At 48.8% G+C, this 21,682-nt stretch overlaps 1 protein-coding gene across 1 annotated transcript in view; it reads left to right on the top strand.

The window, feature by feature from the left end:
- Positions 1-17,400, top strand: part of LOC141161308 (polypeptide N-acetylgalactosaminyltransferase 3-like) — a 36,984-nt gene extending 19,584 nt beyond the window's left edge. The window contains exons 8-10 of the mRNA XM_073646122.1: positions 1,803-1,955; positions 17,106-17,215; positions 17,340-17,400. Coding sequence (XP_073502223.1) covers positions 1,803-1,955; positions 17,106-17,215; positions 17,340-17,400 — 324 coding nt within the window. The remainder of the gene's footprint in view (positions 1-1,802; positions 1,956-17,105; positions 17,216-17,339) is intronic.
- Positions 17,401-21,682: the final 4,282 nt, after the last annotated feature.

Genomic DNA, 21,682 nt, shown 5'->3' on the forward strand with positions numbered 1-21,682 from the left:
CAGGTACAATGCACTGCAATACTTTTGTATTGCAGAGCATTGTAAATGTAGTGATTTCCTATGAAGTGCTGCCTGTGCAAGGGTATAATAGAAGCTCAAACATGGCAGACACCAGGGTCTTCAGTTGATCACAGCTGCCATAAAAAACCATCACCACCTCTTAATTGTGTTGGGGGGTAAAATGCCGCAATCAGAGCTAACACTGCAGCAGTTGGAGGAAGATATCGGCTGTATTATACATCCAGCGCCTGCCTTGTACAGAGCATCTGAATCTGCTCCATACCTGCGCACCCGATATCTACCATATATGTTGGCAAGTGATTAAAGGAGTTATTTGGGTCTATTTAATTGTTTTTACTAGGTCCTGGGAACTAACAGGCAAGTAGTAACTACTTGCTTATTGTGCCGGCCCTGATGTCTGCCGGCACAGAGCGGTCCCAGACCACTCTTGGCAGCAATTTTGTAGCTTCTGCTGATGTCACGTAGAAAGAGCAGGGGCTTCTCTTTCACTCTGCTCTGTTGACGGGGCGTGACTGCCGATGTCATGCTCATTGGCAACCGGCTCCCTGCTGTTAAGTAGCGGGGAGCCAGCTGTCAATCAGCATGACATCGGCAGTGACGCCCTGTCAACAGAACAGCCAGTAACAGGAAGAGCTGCTCTGTTGACCTGAAGCAGCAGAATCGCTGGCAGGAGTGGTCAGTGAATACTCTGAGCCGGCGCCGGGTAGAACAAGCAGGTAGCTAGCAACTACCTGACTGTTCGTTTTAAGGCCCATAGTAAAAAAATAAAATAGTCCTGGATAACCTCTTTAATTGACCGCGTACATTGCTTTATAGTTTAACGAACGTTGCAAGTGACCCAAGAGACCTACTTGTCAGCCCACTTCCTTCTATATGTTTGCCCTTTGTTTCAATGGATGTTATATAGTGCTACATTTCCCCTATAGTGTTCCCCGTACTATAAATGTGTGGCCAGAAAACTTTCCCTGAAAACATTTGCTGACCGTGGCGGCTCTAAGTGTTAGAGAAAGGGTTGTCTTAAGAAAAGCCCTTGAAAACCATGTTACTTATTAGTGTTTACAGCATCCCTGTCGTGGGGAATTGGTAACACCTGATTTGTGCTGAGAGTGAATTAATCAGTTTTGTGAGTTCACGCTCTTTATTTAATTAAATATTTCTACAGATATTTAATTTGGGTGCTAAAAAGTGTTTGGATGACGAGGGTGACTCCAAATATGGGGGCACAGTGTTACAACTCGAAGATTGCAGTAAGCACAAGGGAAAACAGGTAAATCCAGACATTAGCTTGATAAATATATTACTTGCCTTCAAACCTTATATTACCGAGCTGGGCTGTCAAAGTGCCCCAGCTTCAGACTGGATGACTGGACCGTCACTCACGATACTGACAGTCCAGCACACTCCAGATCCCATAGGGCTGCTGAGCTGTCACTCACAGCGTCCCTAGGCCACAGTGTTGCAGGGGTTGAAGCTGCATACAGACCCTACAACCTAGAATACAATCAGTGGACTTAGCAGTTTCTCTGCATGACCACTGAGCCCAGTGATCACATATGTAGTAGCCTATCAACAAAGACTGGCTGTAGCAGCAGGGAGCCGGAGCTGGAGTATACAGAAGTTTATTTTTGCATCTGCATGTCTATGGATTAAAAAAAATTATATATTGCGAATGCTTTAAACATTAGTATAGCGGAAATTGCCACAATGATTAATTTGGGGGGTACATTTGCTGTAAAGTAATTTATTAGTATTTTAACTTTCGCTTTCTTTTACAAATGTAGTATTTTGAGTATTCAAAGAGAAAAGAAATGGTACATAATATCTTCAAAGAGCTGTGTCTCCAGGCAAGCTATGGATTACTAAAACTGATGCCGTGCAATTACAAATTTGGAGGCTCATTTGCACTTGCGGAGGAGACGTGGCATTTTCTGAAGGTAATTGTATTTTTTATTCACCGACTTAAAATCTTGTGAAAGGTTAAAAGGTTAGTCCCATAAAAGCCCCCAGAGCCGTGGGGTACTCGGCAGCCGGGCCTTTGGATGCTGGTGGGGGATATCACGGTGGCTGGCCCAGTCTGTGGCCCAGGGCGGTCAACAAAAAGGGGAATTATTTATAGGGGATTTGTAAAGTGTTCATGACGCCACCTGTGGTATGCGGCTATGTGGAGCCACTGCTGCGGAGCAGTCCTCTGAAGCTGATGTTACTGCAGCAGGGATGGTGTGGCTCTCCACAGGAAGAGCTAGCTCCAGGGCAGTGTAGGAGTTGTTGGTTGCGCTGGGCATTGTAGTGCAGGGGAGAAGATGACGCAGATGAAATAATGGACGGAGGCAGTGCGGTGCAGTCATCCAAGTCTTTACTCACTGTTATTAAGTTCCTCAGGTTGCACTGTCCAGCTTACAGCCTCCCACGTCGCGCTGCGTTCACCAGACTGGGGGTTCAGCTCTTCCTCAGGCAATTTGGAAGCACCTGACGGAACCCCGCTTTCTTGTGTTCTTCTCTCTAGACCGTCTTCACGCTGGGTCTTCTCCCTCCTGCCCTGCGCTTCCCCACTCTCAGTCCCGCTCGGGTGCTCTGAAGTCCCCCCTGTCTCACTAGAGTTCCCGGACCTGCTTGACCCTCACGGAGATTAGAATGAGGCTTTGGCAACTGGACTATGTAAGCCAGAAGCCTGCGGTTTTTTCAGCCGAGACCTGGAGTAACACTGCTGGTCCAGGGGCCGGTCCCCTTCTTGCGGCCTACGATCCCTCTGTCTTCTGACAGATTCGGGGCGTACGGGTGCCGTCCTGCACTCGTCGTACCCCCTGAGATCCCTTTTACAGAACGGAGCATACTCCTCTGCTCCCCTCCTGGGCCTCTAGCACTAGGCCCCAACTTGTGGAGCAGAGCTCCTAGAGAGACTCTGCTCCCTGACTGACTGTCCTCACTCTCTCCTCTCACTCAACTTCCTTGCCACCTAAGATGGCTTCCCTTTTTATACCTACTACTATGGTGCTCCCCTAAACTGCTTCCTCCACCCACACCCACTACTGCTTCCCCCTACCTTTGGGCTCCCCCCCACTCCAGCCAGGGTCAGGGCTCAGCTCTGTGCACGCATGTTGCCCTTCCAGCCGGCCTGGAGCAGTGTAGTGTTGAATGTGGGTGTTGGGGTTCCGGGCAGCACTTCCTCCTTACCTGAGAAAAGGAGGCACCACACCTCTGGGTGAGGTGCAGTACCTCTGTGGCGACTGAACCCTCAGGGGCGCCACACTCCCCCCTGGTAAAACACAGCACGTCCGCGGGCTGGAACAGAGTAAAACACGGTAAATTAGACATGCAGTTTTTAGATGCATCACATATAAGAGCATAAAACATAACATTTTCTTCCCTTTTTGGGAGGCACTTTTTCTTGAATGTTACAGGTTATTGTTACACTATAAAAACATTTTTAATAACATTCTGTAATAGGGTGTCCTTTTTACTGGTAAACGAGTGCAAATGTAGCAGCATGAGGGACCCGTCCGCAAATCCTCAACGTAGGCCCTGGGCTTGGCTGCAGGGCATAGGTGATCCTGGCACTGGACCACGTCTTCCGCCATGCCAAACGGGCTTTTCCTCTGAGGTCATTTGGTTGCACTTATAAAACCAATAGGAAGCACTTTAAGAAGTGCAGAACTATTTACACAATCAGTTTTTGGCTTTTCACAGTCCCCAGACTGGAGTCTGTATACCCTAATGGGTAATCAGGAAAACACACTAAAATCAAACATTATTTCAACTCTTATACCCTTACGGATGACTATTTACAGTTTAGTCCCACCTACTATACTAGTACTGGGATCCCCGCCTGGGGTACTTCTGGTTCTTGCTGGACCCAGCCGGGACATCAGCTATGTCCTGCGGGGGGGGTGTCCTCGATCACACGGTACACTTGGAGGGCGTACCACCCGTGTTCCCCGTGGTGCCGAGTGTACGTGACACGGTCACCGGGGTACAGATTCCGGTCGGGATGGCCCTGTTCCAGCTCGGGCTCAACATCCTCCAGTTCACAAATATGTCCCTAGCGAAGTCGGGATCTCGAATGAAGCCCCACCCAGCCTTCAGGTCAAACTTCACTACGAGTCCTTCTTCACGGGGGCTGGGGTGGGCAGACTCCGCCTGCCGGGCTTGAGCCTCTGTGACCTTGTTCCGGGCCTCCAGTCTCTCACACCGCGCCCGCCGAGCACGCCGCTCCTTTTCCAGCTGCTGGAGCTCCCGCCTGCAGAACTCCTTCCTCTGCAGGGCTGCGGCTTGGGTCTCCAGCGGGAACGCCATCAGGCCCCCCCCCCCGGTTGTCCCAACTAAATTCTTCTCCGCTGGGTCAGGCAACCGGGGGCGCTGGTGTCGGGAGTAGCAGGCACGGCTGCTGGTCCTTGAACCGGGTGGACCAATCGAAGGCCGGCGCGCCATACACCCACTCGGGTGCCGGAGGTGGAGGCTCCGGAAGGGAACCGAGCAGGAGGTTCCTGGCTTCAGTGCCCGGGAGTGGAGGTTCCGGGAGGGCACCAAGTAGAAGGACCTCAGTATCAGCGCCCGGGGGTAGAGGTTCCGGGCTGAGCAGCTGCTCCAGGGAGGGCATGGCGGGGTACGGGGAGTGCTGGTGTAGGAGGCCCAGGATCAGGTCGGCGCTTGCAGCGCCCGGGACAGGGGATTTTTTCCTACATGCTTCTGTGCTGCACACGGCCTCTTGGTATTCAGCGGGCTCTGCCGGGGCTGGGGTGCCGCTGCTGGCATCCGGTGCTGTTCTCCGCCGTGATGCCAATTTTTCTAGCAGCTCGCTCCTCCACTTGGTGACCGCTGCTTGCTGGGCCCGTTCTACTTGCTAGCTCAGTTCCAGGATTTCACCCTGGAGGAATTCCGCATCCTCCAGGGACAATTTAGTGGATTCCCCCTCCAGGGTGAGGGGGGGTCGCTTGATGCTGCAGGCCAGAGGCGGAGGCTGGATCCTTGCTTCCGTCCATCCTGACTGCCGGGTGCGGTCTGTCTAGACTGGTTAAGACCACACCCTGTCTCCATTCTTTCTCTCCTCCTCCTCTCCCCTTTCGGGGGTGGTCCCATGGCAATCTGCTGTCGGTCACTCCTTGTGACGTCCTTCCTGCCTTGACGGACACATCTAGTCGGACAGTCACTGTTGCAAGGGGCAGGGTGTGCTTTTGGCGCCATTCTGGGATCCGGCCCACGATGGGAGGTTCCATATTGTTGTCTTTGATCACGCACATAATGGCGCCCGTTCTTCTCCAACTTGTGGAGCAGAGCTCCTAGAGAGACTCTGCTCCCTGACTGACTGTCCTCACTCTCTCCTCTCACTCAACTTCCTTGCCACCTAAGATGGCTTCCCTTTTTATACCTACTACTATGGTGCTCCCCTAAACTGCTTCCTCCACCCACACCCACTACTGCTTACCCCTACCTTTGGGTTCCCACCACTCCAGCCAGGGTCAGGGCTCAGCTTTGTGCACGCATGTTGCTCTTCCAGCCGGCCTGGAGCAGTGTAGTGTTGAATGTGGGTGTTGGGGTTCCGGGCAGCACTCCCTCCTTACCTGAGAGGAGACACCACACCTCTGGGTGAGGTGCAGTATCTCTGTGGTGACTGAACCCTTAGGGGCGCCCCAGATATCCATAGCCAGTGTTGGACTGGGGTGGCAAAGGCCCACTAGTAACATTGATTCTCGGGGCCCACTGTTCAGCTACATGGAAAAATTACTTAACTCTAGTACACAAATTTACTTTTGTTTCTATGTAATATTAATATGGCTAGCTTGTTTAATAAATGATTAGATTATACCTTTTTTATGGAAATTGTGAATCAAGAGTAATAACACTAATATCACAGGGTTGGCTTACTGGAGGATTCTCCTGATCCCCTGTGGGTCAGTCTGAGCCTGCCCAGCCTGCCGGAGGATTCTCCTGATCCCCTGTGGGTCAGTCTGAGCCTGCCCAGCCTGCCGGAGGATTCTCCTGATCCCCTGTGGGTCAGTCTGAGCCGGTCCATAGGATAGGGCATGATTTGCTGATCATTTCGGGTTTGACCACTGCGACTACTAGAGATCCTGAGGACGGGGCTGTGCAGAGACTCATCTTTAACAGAGCGTAGGTGCATATGACGCGCCCCTGGGCCTGTATCGCGCTGCGTTGCGCACGCGGGGGCTTACCCGGAGCCGGATCTGTTGAGGGTTGTAGTCTCGTGGCGGTGACCCGGTCCGTGCCCAGGGAGTCAGACTAAGTGGCGCTGCAATAGCAGGGATGTTAGATGACTACGCCACCCGTTGAATGCAGCTTTAGGGCTGCTGCTGCAGGGCAGACCGCTGAGGCCGGTGGTAGGATTGTGCAGCGTGGTAGTATAACCCCCAACGGGAGGGGTATGGCCTCAGGGCAGCCGACGTGGATGATGGGGGTAGCAGAAACCACTCGGAGACGGTACGGTGTAGTTCAGGGTCTTTACTGGTCACAAAGATAGACCCTCCCGGAGTACTGGCTAGCGATTGGGGCCTGGTCAGTCCTTGAGCAGATGGGATCTCCCCTGGCCAGGCGGAGTTGTAGGCCTCCCAAACTAACTGTACTCTTGTGGCTATCTTGCTAGAGGCGGGTAAAAGTAGCCCACGTCCCTGAGTGTGCCGTGTGGTGCTCACCCGTATGGCCGGTGACTCGGGGCCTTCTAGTAGCTTCCGCTCCACGACGGCGGTGCTGGTCCCACGCGTGTGACCGTGCCTTCGGGTTTCTGGGCCAGGGGACCTGCAATCCCCTGCCAGTCGGTTTCTGCTGCTGGGTAGGAGTTAGTCCCCACAGCCTCGGACTCCGGGTCCGGTAAGAAATCTTCTCAGTCAGGGCGAGCTCTGCAGCTGCCAGCCCCTGACTCCTTGTAGCACTGCTCCCACAGAGCTCCTGATGTTCTGTTCCTATATTTGCTTCTTTTCTCTGTCTCCACTTCTTCTCTACTCACTAACCCTGCCTCAGCCCTAAGTTTATATAGGGGAAGTTCTTCCCATCCCAGGACTGGGCAGGAGGTGTGGCATGCATAGGATTCCTGACCAAGAGACCTTCCACCTGCTCTCAGACATAACATTGCTGTTACTGTGGAAACCAGACCCCTGGGGTGCCACATTCCCCCCTAGTGAAATTTAGTACTCCGGGACTAAACATATTTTTTTTTTTTTTTTTAGAAAAACATAACAAGGTACAACATTAATAATACAACAAGAAAAACACATAAAGATGGTCACGGCGTGTCCGCAACCGGGTGCAGTCTTTGAAGAAAAGCAAGGTGTCCATTTCACCAAAACAGGGAGACGTAACCAGGTAGGGGTCTGTCCTGCCCCGAGTCCTTAACAGTCTTTAGTCCGTCCTGGGTTACGCTCCAACTATACACAAAGGATTCCCGGTAAATCCACCAAAGACTCCTATAAATAACTAGAAACACAAAATTACACACAAGCAACTATAAACAGGTAAACATTATAAAATAGCTTAAACATTTAGATCCTCCAACGTGCGGGTAACTGGCCTCTAGTGGCCCTAGTGGACCTACGGAGCTGACTGTCTGGCCCTGAACTACAGGGTGTAGGAGCTGTCAAGGGTAAACTGGGCAGCTGTCTACCGGCTCTTTGTCTCACTAGGGGTACGGCAGGCTCACTATAAGCAGAGGGTTGATCCTCCTGTTCTGCTTGTGTGGAGTCTTCTGCCTCCTGGACCGGCTGTTCTTCCAGCTCTACCTGTTGCTCCGTAGGTGCTTGGGATGCTGGTTGGAGGAAGGTGAGTACGGGTACCACAACTGCACCATTGACTTGAGTCCAAGACCGAGGGAAGTCCCCGAGCACAGTACTAACCATATCTTCCCTTTTCTCTACGGGTCGATGGTCTTCTTGTTCCTCTTCAGGGTTCCGTAGCTGTTCAGGACACTTCTTCAGGTGATCCCGGGATACAATGGCTGTGGTCTCCCCTCCGTCTTTACTGATGGTACAGACCTTCGGGTTGTCGTGGCTTGAGGGCAGTACGGTGTACGGGTCCTTCTCCCACTGGTCGTCCAACTTGTGGAGCCGTCTTTTCCTCTTCAAGACCTGCTCTCCGGGCACCAGGGGAACAGCGGGAGCATACTGGTTGTAAGTTTTCTCTTGTCTTTCCCTAGCTTGACAGAGACTTCGCTCCACACTCTCTTGTACTTTCCGGTACTGCTGCTGCCTCTCTGTGTCCCAGTCTGCTTCTGGTGAAGTGTCCTCGGGTGTCAGGACTCCCATTTCCAGGTCAACAGGTAACTTACCAGGTCTCGCCCTCATTAGGTAAGCCGGGGTACAGTTGGTGGAACCTACCGGGATGTGGTTGTATAGGTCCATCAGATCGGGCAGCCTCTCAGGCCACAGACTGCGTTCTTCCAGGGGCAACGTTTTCAGAAGATCCATTACCACCTGGTTCATTTTCTCACAAAGTCCATTAGTTTGCGGATGATAGAGTGTCGTCCTTATCTTCCGGCAGCCATACAGATTGCAGAATTCCTGGAAGACCTCCGCTTCAAAGGCAGGTCCCTGGTCCGTCAGGACTTGGTCCGGGTATCCGTGCGGACGGCAGAAGTGCTGCTGGAAGGCTCTAGCTGCTGTTTGAGCCGTTAAGTCCTTGACGGGGACGACAACCAAGAACCGGGAGTAATGATCCACGATGGCTAACGCGTAGACGTAGCCACTTCTGCTTGGGGTCAGTTTTACATGATCCAAGGCTACCAGTTCCAACGGCTGCCGGGTGACGATGGACTGCAGGGGAGTCTTCTGGCTGGCACGGTCCTTCCTTCTTAGGTTACACGGGCCACAGTCTCTACACCACCTCTCGATGGTTCCCCTCATGCCTACCCAGTGGAACCGCCCGCGCAGCAGGAACTCCAGCTTCTTCCATCCGAAGTGTCCAGCCCCGTCGTGGTATGCCTCCATCACCATGGCTGCGTCTCTTCGTGGCACCACTACTTGCCAGATTAGTTCATGTGTCCGGGAGTTAACCATTCGGCGGCACAACTTCCCCTTATAAAGGAACAGTCGACTCTTCTCAGCCCACAGTTGCTTGGCTTCCTCCGGAGCGTCTGGGTCAAGGCGAGCCTCTGGCCGAGTCAGCATCTCCTTTACCAGCCGGACGGCAGGGTCACTGTCTTGCGTTTCCGCCCAGTTATAGTGAGGCAAGGGGTTAAACGTAGCGGCTTGCTTACTCCTTACCCGGTGGGAACACTGGATAGTCCCATGACGGTGAAACGCGGGGAGTTCGACTTCTTCCAGTCCCTCTGGATCTTCTCCTCCGTCCGGTAGATTTGGCATCCTGGACAGGGCGTCCGCATTTGGTATTGGAGCGTCCTGCCCGGTATTTGATTGTGAACTCGTAGTTGGACAGACGGGCCATCCATCTCTGCTCTAGGGCACCGAGTCTTGCTGTGTCCAGGTGTGTCAACGGGTTGTTATCCGTGTACACGATGAACCGGGAAGAAGCGAGGTAGTGCTTAAAGCGTTCGGTGACTGCCCACACCACTGCCAGGAACTCTAGCTTAAATGAGCTGTAATTCTCAGGGTTTCTCTCGGTGGGTCGCAGTTTTCGGCTGGCATAAGCGATTACTCGTTCTTTCCCCTGCTGGATCTGGGACAGCACAGCTCCTAGCCCAATGTTACTTGCGTCGGTGTAGAGGATAAAGGGCTGGCTGTAATCCGGGTACGCCAGGATTTCATCCCCCGTGAGGGCCATCTTCAGCTGGCGGAAGGACTCTTCTTCCAACTTCTCCCATCTGAAGGGTGGCTTCTGGTTCTTGGCCTTCCGGGACTGGCCTATCAGGAGGTCCTGCATAGGAGCTGCCTTTTTGGTGAAGCCGGGGATGAATCTGCGGTAATAGCCTACCAACCCAAGGAACTGCCGCACTTCCTTTACACTGGAGGGACTTGGCCATTCCCTAATTGCGGTGATCTTATCAGGGTCGGGAGCCACTCCATCAGCGCTCACCACGTGTCCCAGGTACTGCACCTTTGGCTTCAGGAGGTGACACTTAGAGGGTTTCACCTTCAGGCCGTAACTTGCCAGGGCTTCGAACACTTCCGCCAGATGTTTCAGGTGGTCCTCATAAGTCTTGGAATATACGATGACATCGTCCAGGTACAACAAGACCGTCTCGAAGTTTTTGTGTCCCAGACAGCACTCCATTAATCGTTGGAAGGTTCCTGGTGCGTTACAAAGTCCAAACGGCATACAGGTAAACTCGCTAAGTCCCATCGGGGTGGTGAATGCGGTCTTCTCCCGGTCCGCCTCTGCTACAGGAACGTGCCAGTACCCGCTAGTGAGATCCAAGGTAGAGAAGAAGTTAGCAGATCTTAAAGCAGCCAAAGACTCCTCTATCCTTGGTAAAGGGTACGCATCCTTGTGTGTGATACGGTTGATTTTCCGGTAATCTACACACATCCTCATAGTGTTGTCTTTCTTTTTGACTAAAACTAGTGGGGCTGCCCAGGGGCTACAGCTATCCCGGATTACCCCAGCCTCCTTCATGTCTCTAAGCATCCCCTTGGCGTGTTGGTAATGTGCAGGGGGTACGGGTCGATACCTCTCTTTTATGGGAGGATGATCTCCCGTGGGGATGTGGTGTTCTACCCCCTTGACTCACCCGAAGTCTAACGGGTGTTTACTAAACACTCTCTCATACTCTTGAACCACCCGGTAGACTCCCTGTTTCTGGTGGGAGGGAGTGGAGTCAGTTCCCAAGTGTAGTTGCTGACACCAATCCTCCATTACTTTCTTAGAGCCGTTACCTTCCTCCGGGTGAGATGGAGGCAAGGGTTCCACAGACTGTATAGAGTTTTGGTTGATGGTATATAATTTGGCTAGCGTGGCATACCGGGGTAGGTATACTTCCCTCTTCCCGATATTTATTAGGCGAACGGGCACCCTCCCATGGCGTACATTAACCACCCCCCGTGCTGTCAAAATGGTGGGCCTGCTGTCTGAGTAAACTGGTTCTACCATTGCCTGGTAATCTCTACCTCTCGGACCAATAGCTGCCCGGCACCAAATCATCATTTCACTTTTTGGGGGCATGGCAATAGGGAAAGGGTCACACATTCTTACGCTACCAATCTCACCACCGGAGAGTTCTAGCTGTTGCCGTCGCATCAGTGCCCGGATCTCTTTCTGGAGCACTCGCTGCTGGCCGGAGCTGGCGTTCTTGGCAACCTGCTGTAAAAGGAAAATCACCTCTGCAAGACAATTTTCAATTACATTAGTTCCTAGAGTTATCTTTGGGTGACTCTCGTGTTTGTCAATGTCTACAATGATCAGTCCCTGTGCTGCCAGTTCGACTCTACCGATTTTGATGGTCATCTCTTTAAATCCGATCTGCGGCACGGGTTGACCATTGCTGGCGATAATACTCAAGTCGTCGTCAGGGTAGCGGGTTATATCCGAGTCATTCCAGTACTGCTTGAAGAGCACGTACGGGATGGTGGTGACCTGTGACCCGGTGTCCAGTAGGGCACTCATAGGGATGCCATCCAGTACCACAGGCAAGACTGGACGTCCTCCCACATATTTGTCGCGCCAGTTCGATGGGCCTGGTGATCTTTTTCCTGGGGGTTGGCCCTCTACCCCCAGGTTGTGCCAGTTTAAAGGACAGTACCTTGCCATATGTCCGGGTTGATTGCAGCGGCGGCAGATGGGTCGTCCGTCCTCGTCGTATCGGTCACTGGGTCTTCCTCTGGCCGGTGGGGTCCTCCTTGGTCGACGCCACGGGATGTCCTCCGGTCCGGATGCCAGCTGGATCTTCCCTGGAGTAGAAACCTGTAAAGACTGCACAGTTCGGGTTAGCGCAGCAACGCTTTTAGCTAGCTCTTGGACCTGATGGTGCAGGTCTAGAGCCGGGTCATTGTTCAAAGCCTGCGCATCAGCCCCCACAGGCCCTGCCGACAAGGGCGCCGCCTCCTGGCGGTAAGTGATAGCTGGGCGCCTGTGGGTCACAACGCCACCCGGTGCCGGTTCTCGGAGCACCCGGATGGCTCTGTCCTTGAACTGTGCAAATCCCAGATGAGGGTCCTGTAAGGCCATTGCCCGCAACTGGGTTCGGTGGGCATTGCAATATAAACCCTCTATAAATTGTTCAGTCAACAGCCTGTCCTCGTCTCCCACGCCGTCAGGGTCGGTCTGCTTAACGGCTCTCAGGGCCTCTTGTAGGTTCAGGGCATAGTCCCTTATACTCTCATGTGCCCGCTGTTTGCACCCGTAGAATCTAAGCTTGATCTCGGCTGAGGTGCGGGTATCAAAGGTGTCCCTCAGCCGGGTTAGTATCCCTGCGACAGTCCTCCCCCCAGGTGGCCAGGACTTTACCTCCCTTCGGGCTGCCCCGGTTAATTGGGCCACCAGGATGCTCACTTTTTGCTCTTCTGTGAGGGGGTACACCTGGAAGAGGCTATCCAGCTTTTCTCTAAAGTCCTGCAGGGTATGTGACTCCCCTGAGTACTGGGGTAGCCAGGCTGCCCCCGGGATATAGGGCATGGTGAAAGGCATGACCGCAACAGCGGTGGCGCTGGCGGGGGTTGGAGCGGTGAAGCTCTCCTCCGTATCCGACATCCTTCTCCCCCCTAGTGGACCGTGGCCTACCTTGCGATGATCCTCTTCCGTAGGCCGCGGCTCCGCAGTGGATCGTCAGGGTTGAGGACCTTCCGTCGCGCTCCCGTGACGTCGGCGTCTGCTGGGCTCCTTCCAGGACCTGACGCAACGTCCGGACGTGAGGCGGGGCTTCAGTTCTCGCGGGCTTTTCGGAGTCCACGCCCCTCTTTTTCCCGCGCGGCGTCAAGATGGCGTCCAACGGCGGGAAAACTCCACAGATGGCGGGAAGAAGGCTGAAAATGGCGCCGGATGGCGGGAATCTTCACGGATGGCGGGAAGAAGGCTAAAAATGGCACCGGATGGCGGGAATCTTCACCACAGGTGAGTTTGAAAGTCTCTTGTTCAGGCACGCAGTACCCGGTGGTTGCGGGCACGAAATCCTGCCGACTACGCCAAAAGTTGACGCGCCCCTGGGCCTGTATCGCGCTGCGTTGCGCACGCGGGGGCTTACCCGGAGCCGGATCTGTTGAGGGTTGTAGTCTCGTGGCGGTGACCCGGTCCGTGCCCAGGGAGTCAGACTAAGTGGCGCTGCAATAGCAGGGATGTTAGATGACTACGCCACCCGTTGAATGCAGCTTTAGGGCTGCTGCTGCAGGGCAGACCGCTGAGGCCGGTGGTAGGATTGTGCAGCGTGGTAGTATAACCCCCAACGGGAGGGGTTTGGCCTCAGGGCAGCCGACGTGGATGATGGGGGTAGCAGAAACCACTCGGAGACGGTACGGTGTAGTTCAGGGTCTTTACTGGTCACAAAGATAGACCCTCCCGGAGTACTGGCTAGCGATTGGGGCCTGGTCAGTCCTTGAGCAGATGGGATCTCCCCTGGCCAGGCGGAGTTGTAGGCCTCCCAAACTAACTGTACTCTTCTGGCTACCTTGCTAGAGGCGGGTAAAAGTAGCCCACGTCCCTGAGTGTGCCGTGTGGTGCTCACCCGTATGGCCGGTGACTCGGGGCCTTCTAGTAGCTTCCGCTCCACGACGGCGGTGCTGGTCCCACGCGTGTGACCGTGCCTTCGGGTTTCTGGGCCAGGGGACCTGCAATCCCCTGCCGGTCGGTTTCTGCTGCTGGGTAGGAGTTAGTCCCCACAGCCTCGGACTCCGGGTCCGGTAAGAAATCTTCTCAGTCAGGGCGAGCTCTGCAGCTGCCAGCCCCTGACTCCTTGTAACACTGCTCCCACAGAGCTCCTGATGTTCTGTTCCTATATTTGCTTCTTTTCTCTGTCTCCACTTCTTCTCTACTCACTAACCCTGCCTCAGCCCTAAGTTTATATAGGGGAAGTTCTTCCCCTCCCAGGACTGGGCAGGAGGTGTGGCATGCATAGGATTCCTGACCAAGAGACCTCCCACCTGCTCTCAGACATAACATTGCTGTTACTGTGGAAACCAGACCCCTGGGGTGCCACACATACATTTGAAACCAGAAGTTTACATACACTATATAAAAAGACACATATGTATGTTTTTCTCAATATCTGACATGAAACCAGAATAAACCTTTCCCGTTTTAGGTTAATTAGGATTACCATCATTTTTAATATTGGCCAAATGCCAGAATAATGAGAGAGAGAGAATGTTTTAAAGCATTTTTATTACTTACTGCAAAGTCAAAAGTTTCCATACATTTCATTAGTATTTGGTGCCATTACCCTTAAACTGAATGACTTGGGTGAAACGTTTGGGATATCCTTCCACAAGCTTCTCACAATAGTTGGTCAGAATTTAGGCCCATTCCACCTGACAAAACTGGTGTAACTAATCCAGGTTTGTAGGTCGCCTTGCTCGCACCTGCCTTTTCAGCTTTGCCCATAAATTTTCAATAGGATTGAGGTCAGGGCTTTGTGACGGCCACTCCAAAACATTGACTTTATTATCATTAAGTCACTTAGTTACCATTTTGGCAGTATGCTTCGGGTCATAGTCCATTTGGAAGACCCATTTCCACCCAAGCTTTAACTTCCTGGCTGAGGTCTTGAGATGTTGCTTCAGTATTGCCACATAATCTTCTTTTCTCATGATGCCATCTATTTTGTGAAGTGCACCAGTCCCTCCTCCAGCAAAATATCCCCATAACATGATGCTGCCACCCCCATGTTTCACAGTTGGGATGGTGTTTTTAGGCTTCCTAGCTTCTCCCTTTTTCCTCCAAACGTAATGATGGTCATTATGCCCAAAAAGTTAAATTTTAGTTTCATCAGACCACAGGACATGTCTCCAAAAATTAAGATCTTTGTTCCTGTGTGCATTTGCAAACATTAATCTGGCTTTTTTATGTTTCTTTTGAAGTAATGGCTTCTTCCAGCCAGAGTGGCCTTTCAGCCCATGTTGATACAGTACTCGTCTCACAGTGGTAATTGACACAATCTTACCAGCTTCCCCCGTCATCTTCACAAGATCTTTTGCTTTTGTCCTTGGGTTGATATGCACATGTCAGACCAAAGCACCTTCATCTCTGCGACACAGAACCCGCCTCCTTCCTGAGCGGTATGATGGCTGGACATTCCCATCTTGTTTGTAATTGCGTATAATTGTTTGTACAGATGAAAGAGGCACCTTAATGTATCTTGAAATTGTACCCAAAGATGAGCCAGACTTGTGCAAGTCCACAATTCTCTATTAGAATCTATGTTCTCTGGCTAAGTTGCCTTGTTAGTTTTTTGTGTTTAGGACAATTGATATCCTGGGACTTCATGTTCCACCAGTTTTGTTTCCATTAATCTTCATTTCTGCAACTAACTTTTCTTTAGGAGGTCACCTGTTATTGCTCCCAGTCCTTAGATCTTTTAGGGACACCCTTTCCCTTTCTTCAGGTCTTCGTTTGAGTTCAGTGCAGGATCGTCGGTGTGGCTATTCTCAAGGAATATGGCACCCACCCCAGCGTAGGGTCTAAGCTTAGTCTCAGTGCAGGGACAGCTTTTCCTTCCTATTCCTTAGTTGTTAGTTGCAGAACATAACATTCTCTTCCTGATAGCTTAGCTGATTTCTTTAGACTTTTCCATGATGCTACACAAAGAAGCACTGTATTTCAGGTGTGCATTAAAATACATCCACAGATGTGTCTCTAATTAACTCAGATGTTGGCAAAACAAACTATCAGAAGCTTCCAAACACATGACATCATCATACGGGTAGTCCCGAATTGTTTAAAGGCATAGTAATCTTAGTGTATATCAACATTTGACTTTGCAGTAAATAATAAAAATGCCTTAAAACATTTTCTCTCTCTCATTATTCTGGCATTTGGCAAATATTAAAAATTATGGTAATCCTAATTGACCTAAAACGGGAAAGGTTTATTCTGATTTAATTTCAGATATTGAGAAAAACATGCATATGTGTCTTTTTATATAATGTATGTAAACTTCTGGTTTCAACTGTATGTGCAACCTTCACCCCACTCATTAACTATGGGACCGCTAGAGATAGTGGAGAGCTGAACTCCCCAACAACCAGCATTGGTGCAACATCACTTAAAGCAGAGATGTCAAACTCCAGTTCTGAAGGGAGACAAACAGGTCATGTTTTCAGGTTTTCCTTAGTATTGCACAAGTGATAATTTAATCACATGCACAGGTGATGATTCCAACATCTTGTGCAATGCTAAGGAAATCCTGAAAACATGACCCGTCAGTGGCCCTTCAGGACTGGAGTTTAACATCCCTGACTTAAAGGGAATGTTTCACCGATGTTTTTCTTTTTTAATAATTAAAGCCAGATAATGAATGGGTATTTCATTATTTATTTTCCATAACACAATCTGTATTACAAAAGAAGTAGATTTTTTGCAATTTCCACACTGCCATTTGGGCTTATTTAGACTCCTATTTCCTGTTCTTTCAGGAAATCCACATGTACATTAGCAGCAATGAACAGACTCAGACCCTATTTTTTATATTGAAGCATCTAATGAGCGTGTGTGTGAAGAGTAAAGGAGCAGGGTGAGCTGTGAGATTGCCTATTGTGATTAGCGGATCTGATGTTATCAGTTGTGTATAGAGGTGTTACCCTTCATTGTAATCCTGGCTCTGATGGTAATGCGCTTTCTGAAAAGTCTTCCTGAAAGAACACCATAAATTATTTCCAGTGGTCAGTATGAAAATTGCAAGATTATCATTTACTTATTAAAACAAATTATGACATAAAAAAAACATTTGGAAAAAATTGTAAACTATATATATTTGGCACAAAAACCTGAATTTAAACAAAAGGTCATTTTCTGATGCATTTACTGTTAAAAAGCAACAATGCAGATGCTGAAAACAAAGAGATTGAGGCTTATAATCCTCATTTCTTTTGATATTATTTGACAGGGGAGCACGGGGAGGCCCCATACACATTAGATGACGGGATCTCAGCTTCTAATTTGTCCATTGTGGTTCCGGTATTTTATGCCATCTATTTAATACATATGTACATTTTTAGTTTCTGTTCTGTTACATTATCCATATTTATACTTTTTTTTTTTTGCAGGGCGGATTTGTGTTCAATGCTGCATATAATATGTGCTTGACAGGAAATATGTTAAATGTCCGTCTTGTGGCCTGTAACTCTTCTGATCCTTTTCAACAATGGATGTTTCAGTAAATAAATGTAAGAGAGAAATGTTATTTTCAAGAATGTTATTTAATAAACAATAGTATTTGAAAAATGAACCCGGGTGTATGTGATGGTTATTATGTTTTCCAATGTTTTTTTTTTTTAAAGAAAGTTGGATTTAAAGGGGACGTCCGATGAGAACCTTGTTGTTACTGTTATGTCACTTTAACTGGGTTGTGAAACTAAGTAAAGGAGAGGACTTGTGGGACGTCAATCATTTCAAATAAAGCGAGGTCCGAAATATGGGTCTCTACCAGACATCAGGACCACCACCCAGTCCGTTTCCTTAAAGATTAATGGGAGCATCAAAACCTCAATTGCTATTTCTTGGTCAATTTTAACGGGATTTAAAAATGTTTTCTTGTTTCATATAAATAAAGCTTGAAGGATATGGACACTTTTCAGGCCTAATTTTTTTCTTTACTTTAATGCATGCATTTAAAGAGTAATCAAAAAGTAATCATAATTAATTTTTTTTCCCCCATAATCAATAGTGCACGCGAAAATAAGAAACTTTGTGATATATATTATCAGAGAAATTTGCTTTTCTCTCCTCCTGATCTGATCATTTATTTTCAAAAATCTTCAGTGAATACAGACTTTCCCATTACTGATATAGGAGATGAGAGTTGATGCTTATAACATTCTATGGAGAAGTTGCAGCAGAATGTCTGTGTGTTCCTCTAGTTCCTCCCCCTCCATAGAACTTTAGAAGCACCAACTGCCATCTCCTATCTCAGTATTCGGGAAATCTGTCTTCACTGAATACAGATTTTATCCATGTATTGAAAGGGACACATTAATCCAGAAGGAAAAAGGAGCAGATTTATCTGATAAGATATATTACAAAGTTGCTTATTTTCATGTGTGCCTTTAACCTACTAAATAAAAATTAAAATGACGACTACTCTTTAAGTCAATTTTGCAATTTTGTTTCATTAAACATTCCGCACTGTTTGACTTTTAGAAACTCTTTGGACATTGCATGCTGCAGAATGAGAATCCCCTAATTTTTTTTAAAGCAAAAATGATAGTAAAACACTTTAGAAGACATCTGTGTGTGTTTTGAATTTTCCCTTTAACTTGTATTGTAAAGTACAGACAGTCTTCCAAGTGGAAAATGCCAGAAAAATGTCACTTCTTTTAACTGCTTGACACTTTTAAAATACTGAAGGGGTTAAAGTGTATATGTTTTTGTTATATAATCTGGCAGCAGCATGATGTAGGGACTGAGACCCTGATTCCAGCTATGTAACACTTAGTTTACTGTGTGCAGCAGTTGAGATAGAATCACAGTTTTCTCTGCTGCAGATCTAGCAGAGCCCTGAATGCTGAGCTGTGTGTAACCCCACCCACACCACTGATTGGCTGCTTTCTGTGTACATTATATATTGACAGAAAGTTGCTAATCAGTGGTGGGGGCGGAGTTGGACCAGGAGGCACCTAGTCCTGTAGTGATAATCTCCTGCTGATAAAACACTGATTGTACTGACACAGTAAACGCAGCCTAGTAAGTGACACATCACTGGAATAAGGGTCTCTTCCTCTACATCATGCTACTCACAGATTAAATATCAAAATCCTGCTGACAGATTCCCTTTAAAAGACACTCAAAAGCCTGAGCATATGCCCCAAAAGTCGACTTTACATAGAAGTACATATGTTCATTCTTCTGAGCATTTCATGATAGGTTTTTCAGGAGGTTTCCGTGGCAGAATCTGCCTGAAAAATACATTGTGTGCACATACTCTTAAAGGACATTTACGCCATAAATGTTTAACAGGTGAGAATCATTTCTCAGGGTCCCCCATCTATCAGAAGAACAGGGGTCCCTTGACATCCCAATCAGTCATAAGAATGAAATGAAGAGAGGCACAGACGTGCACCGTCACCTCTATATTTTTTCCCCCCATTCAATCCTTTTCAGTGTCCGCTATATGTGTGTGACAAGACTTTTCCTGCCGTCCTTCAGTATTTTTTGTGCTGCCTATTCTATATTGATAAATGCCTGCACAGAGGACAGCCGGCGCCCATTGTTAGCAGTGAGGGTATACTGGCCTGTGGCGGTGCTGCAGGGGGTCTGGTGATAATGAGCTTCACCAGATTCTCTGAATGTGTTCTGTCACTCGCTAACAATACTTCCTGCGCCTTTTCCTTTCATCTGCTGAGCTGCCGCATTACTCAGGACATTTGTCCCCGGATAGTTGTCTGTGTCTCCCCGTGGTGATGTTAAATTACGTCTGGAATTCTACAGGATTATTCCTTTCAATTTACTTTCTACAGCTTTTGCCGTCCATTTCTCCTTCTTTTTTTTTTCTGGCGTTTACAGAAGACTTAACTTTCACGCCCTGTTAAGAAAATATTTGGCTTCCCGGAGAAACAATAAATCGAATCACACTTTTAGTATCTCTTCCAGGGATAAATATTTAGATGTGACTTTTCCGTCTTTTCTAGGAAACCTACAAATGTATCAGGCTGTGTGCCCACGTAGCGTTTTTCAAGCGTTTATGCTGCGGAATTTCCGCAGCGTAAACGCTTGTGAAACGCTAGGTAATCCGCACCCCATGGTCTCCAAGGGGATTCCGCATGTTCTATGCACATGCTGCGGATTTTTCCGCAGCGTTTATGCTGCGTACAAAAATCTGCAGCATGTCATTTAATTTTGCGGAAGCGCAGCGGAACTCCCGCCATTGACTTGCATTGAGACGCATAGAAACCGCGACTGTACATTTTTACAAGCGGCTTCTATGCGTCTCTATGTGCGGATGGTACCCAGTTCTGGAGGAGAGGAGACTCTCATCCAGACCTGGGTACCATTGTACCTGTAAAAAAAGAATAAAATAACAAATAAAGTTTATATTCACCTGTCCGGCGGCTTCTCTCTGAATGCCGGCATCGCTTGAGGACCTGCGGTGACGTCACAGTCATGTGACCGCAGGCCCTTCACCGCTCTGTCTCGCGATATCCCGGCAGCCAGGAACCAGACAGGAACGAGCGCTGCTGCCACGCCGGGGCCTCGGGGGTGAGTATAGCTTTATTTGTTTTCATTTTTACGGTCACACTGTATAAATCCATGCTGTTTGCAGGGATTTATACAGTGTGACCTAGTTGTCAAGCACTTTCCAAGTGATGCTATCGCCTGGAAAGCGCTTGTCAATCTGCATGCGGAAACGCATGTGAATCCGCATGTATTCTGCAGGAAAAACGCATGCACAATCTGCATGCGTTTTTTCTGCCAGGGAGATGCAGAAATGCTGCAGAAATTTTCTGCTTCATTTCTGCATCGTGGGCACATAGCCTCAGGCTGCGTTTTTCAGAACTAGAAGAGATGAGTTTTTATAAGTAGTAGAGCTGGGACTGTCATTTGTTTTAAAGTCTGCATCTGTTTTGTAAGTAAACCAAGAATGTTATCTTAACGGCTTATACACACATCAGTATTTGGTCAGTATTTCTATTCCAGGAGTGAAACTTACAGAGAAAAACTATGATTGAAAGATTGACACCTGGTCTGTGTTTTGGAGTAACTCCTGGTTTTGGCATAAAACACTGATGAAATACTGATCAAAAATTCTGATGTGTTAATAAAGCCCGTGTGCTATGAGTTTTTGACGCTGCGTATTTTCCTGGTGTCTAAAATGCAGGATCTTACAGTTTCAGCAAAGTGGGTGGGATTTCTAGAAATCGAATGCCCACTGTTCTTTTTTAGCGCTGAACGAGCATGCTCACCACTGCTCGATACTCGATCATCACGGGTGCTTGAGCGCCATACTTGAATTAGACAGCCAATAAACATGCGGGAATTGCTTTCCATGCACGGTAATGCTGTAGCCATGTTGGACACTGGCATTATTGTGATTGGCCAGCCGCATTGTGTCATCGGGTCTTATATAAGACTTGCATTAGATGGGGTAAATCAGCTCTTAAAAAAAGCAAATACATTGTAAGTGCATTTACGCAGGTGTTTTTAGCCTGGTTTAACCCAATAAATAAAAAAAAAGATGTAGGTTCCCCCCTTTTCTTGATAACCAGCCAAGGTAAAGCAGACAGCTGCAGGCGCAGCCAAGGTAAAGCAGACAGCTGCAGGCTTATATTATCAAGCTGGGAAGGTCTCGGGTTATTGGGCCTTTCCCAGGTTCCCAGCAAAAATAAAAAATACCAGCCATCAGCCAACCCAGAATTGGCTCATCACATGAGATACGAAAATTCTGGTGCTTTGCCCGGTTCTTCCTGATTGCCCTAGTGCAGTGGCAATTGGGGTAATGGTAGTTGGAGTTAAAGGATGAAGAAATGGCGCAGAAAAAAGCTGCAACATCAAAAACTCACCAAAAGCTCATAGTGGGAACGTAGCTGCAATGTAAAGATTTTTTTCTATAAAACTGGATTGTGCTGTGGCTGCACAATTCTGTGGCTAAATGAGGGTACTGGTGTCAAAATTGTGGGGCCACTTGCCT

Source organism: Phyllobates terribilis, unplaced genomic scaffold (genome assembly GCF_046119375.1).
Source record: "Phyllobates terribilis strain yellow unplaced genomic scaffold, ASM4611937v1 Scaffold_9__5_contigs__length_417890890, whole genome shotgun sequence".
In the NCBI taxonomy this organism is placed as follows: domain Eukaryota; kingdom Metazoa; phylum Chordata; class Amphibia; order Anura; family Dendrobatidae; genus Phyllobates; species Phyllobates terribilis.